Raw genomic sequence first — 2,599 nt, 5'->3', positions numbered from 1 at the left:
TGCATGGGAACAGAGATCCCCCCCGCCGCCGCCCCCCACTCCAAGGTGTCCTGCTTTTCCCAAATAAAAGTATGGTTACCCTACTTTAACATCCCCCCTTTCAGTGACATAGACAGGTATCATGTATTACAGGCTAACAAAGAAACCAAATGACCCCCATTCGTAAGGGGCGGACTCGTTCATCCGGATCAATTTGCTTGTTTTCTAAGCCAAAACAAGGCTTTGTTTTTGGTCCAGTCTATTTCTGACCTTTTGATGTGAAAAAGCTTCCTGGATGGGAAGTGAAACATCTTCAAACTTGGAAACAAAATCCAGTGGATTGTTTTTTTTTTTTACTTTTTTGGAATGGCTGAGCAGCTTTTTGCATGTTTCATCATATATTCTGATAGTTATCTTTGGTAATATTCTCAGCGTACCGCTCATCAACAGCAGTCCATGGCTGAACTGGCATAAGTCCGCGATTACCTGAAGTCCTCAGAGCCGGCAGAACAGATATACTGGTCCAGGTAGTTCCACTTGTATTCCTCCAGTCGCTCATGTCCAAACTCCACCCAGCAAGAGACAAACTGAGCGTCTGAGTGAGGAGGACATAGACTGTAGCTGTACTGGATCTGAGCAGATTCATACGGATACCTACAGACACAAAGACGCAGGTCAGACCTTTCAGTTTGAAACTTTGGAGTTTTTCCAACAAAAAACACATCTTTTAAACAGGTTCCCAGACCTTTAGAATAGAATAGAATAGAATAGAATAGAATAGCATAGAATAGAAAATCCCTTTATTGTGCCACAATGGGGAAATTCTGGTGTTTACAGCAGCAAAAAGATAATAGAAAAAAATTGTCAATTATAATGTTTTATTTAGATTACAAAAATAAATCGTAATAAAAATTATCCTATTTATGATGTTTTAAAAATTAAGGCCTACGAAAGACTGATTTAAGACATTTTAATACCAATTAAGGCCTTAGTTTTATTTTGAAGAATTCAATGCCTTTTAAGACTTTTTAAGGGCCCGCGGGAACCCTGGTGGCTTTAGGAGTTCAAAGACCGTTGGGAACCCAGTTTAAAGGTTTCAGGTTTGTGTTTGAGTCGGATGCTGTCAGAAGCGCGTACTTTGGCAGGTAGCGGGTCACAGTGATGATCTTGTCTCTGAGGCAGACTTTATGGAAGGTGCGGCCCATGCTGAGCCAGTAGACCGTCTCCTCCTCTTCTGCTCGACGCAAAGACACCAGACCTGATGAAAGAAAATAGTAATATCTGCATTGAGCTTTTTCTTTCTTCATGTTTTTAAATTATCTGCTTCCAAGCCGTATTTCTTTTCTTTAAGGAAGTATTTTCTAAAGTTTTCAATTTGTGCCGTTTATTCCATATAGCTGAAGGCTAATTCTGTTTATTGGCTCGTAATTTTACTTCATTCAATCAAGCTGATTTACCTCTGGTATACATAGGACTACTGCCAAGGGGCGTGGCCACTACAGGAGGAGGTTTTCTGTTCTTTGTTTGGACGATGATCTGATATCCTTGCATTAACCTCTGACAGATGAACTCTTCAAACACCTGAGACGCCGTCATCACTGGAGAGTCATCTTCTCGTCTAAAGAAGAAAGGAAAGGAGGAAAAGAAAAAGGAAAAGACATTCGAGGAAGGATTGAACTCACAGAACAAGACAAGCAAAACAACTGGGTTTTTTGAGGGGTTGTAAGGTGGAATAGTTTAAACACATATTTTCCCAAACAATAACCACATTTGAATTTTAAAACGCATTTAACACATTCAAACATTAGATTCTTGCAATAAAACTGCAGATTACCGGAGAGTGGAACACATTATTAGCTCCCCTCCATTATCCCCCTCCCTACTGACACCAGCATCTCAGTGGCACAAGCTTAACATTGATAAAAGTTTGGGCATTTTTCTCTCATTTCTTAATAAAATCCTGCAGCTTCAGAAGCGACTTGTTAGATTATTCTAAAACAGAATCACAGATTTAAACTTCATTTTGTTGTGGGATATATCTAAAGGCTACACATCCAACTTTGTCCTTAAAGTAATATTTATCTGAAAAATAATAATTAAATAAGCAACCTGCAGATTGAGCTGGAAAAATAAAGGCACAACCTAAACTGCAAATGAGAAAGTTCAGAAATAAACAGCTGGAGGAGTTCCAGGTGAGAAAGCAAGATGGCGACAGCTTAATCAAGTGGCTCCCCGACAACGTCCAGAAACCTCTCTCTTTTGAAATGATTGCAAGAAATAAAAGCATTAAAAAGAGACGAAAAAAAAAAAGCCTAAATCCGATTCTAATTTTACAAGAAACGAAAGAAAATCGCATGGCTAGCCTCTCAGATTCAGAAGATTCACTAACAGCTAACGACGCAGCTAATGAGCCCGTTTCTCTACAAATTAGTCTCCAACAACTGAGAGAATCGAGTCAGAAAATGGAGAAGGTTTCTGAGAGCTCAAAGAGTAAATTAAAAACATAAATTGTAGTCTGGACGAAGCAGAAACACGCTAGCCTCGTGAGACCATCCTGATCTCGCGAGCTTTCAAGGTTTAACTCGCAGATCAGTCTGGAGACTCTCCGTTAAAGAAAATT

The 2,599-nt window shown here is 39.6% G+C and overlaps 1 protein-coding gene across 1 annotated transcript in view; it reads right to left on the bottom strand.

Annotated features, from left to right (window-relative positions):
• Positions 1 to 2,599, bottom strand: part of depdc5 (DEP domain containing 5) — a 64,265-nt gene that overhangs the window by 36,147 nt on the left and 25,519 nt on the right. The window contains exons 25-27 of the mRNA XM_015393118.1: positions 1,437 to 1,597; positions 1,117 to 1,237; positions 466 to 633 (exon numbers count right to left, since the gene is read on the bottom strand). Of these exons, the coding sequence (XP_015248604.1) occupies positions 466 to 633; positions 1,117 to 1,237; positions 1,437 to 1,597 (450 nt within the window). The remainder of the gene's footprint in view (positions 1 to 465; positions 634 to 1,116; positions 1,238 to 1,436; positions 1,598 to 2,599) is intronic.

Source organism: Cyprinodon variegatus, unplaced genomic scaffold (assembly GCF_000732505.1).
Source record: "Cyprinodon variegatus isolate N-32 unplaced genomic scaffold, C_variegatus-1.0 Scaffold625, whole genome shotgun sequence".
NCBI classification, from domain to species: Eukaryota; Metazoa; Chordata; class Actinopteri; order Cyprinodontiformes; family Cyprinodontidae; genus Cyprinodon; species Cyprinodon variegatus.
Note: the sequence above shows the minus strand (reverse complement) of the source record. Positions and strands in the feature narration are given on the sequence as shown.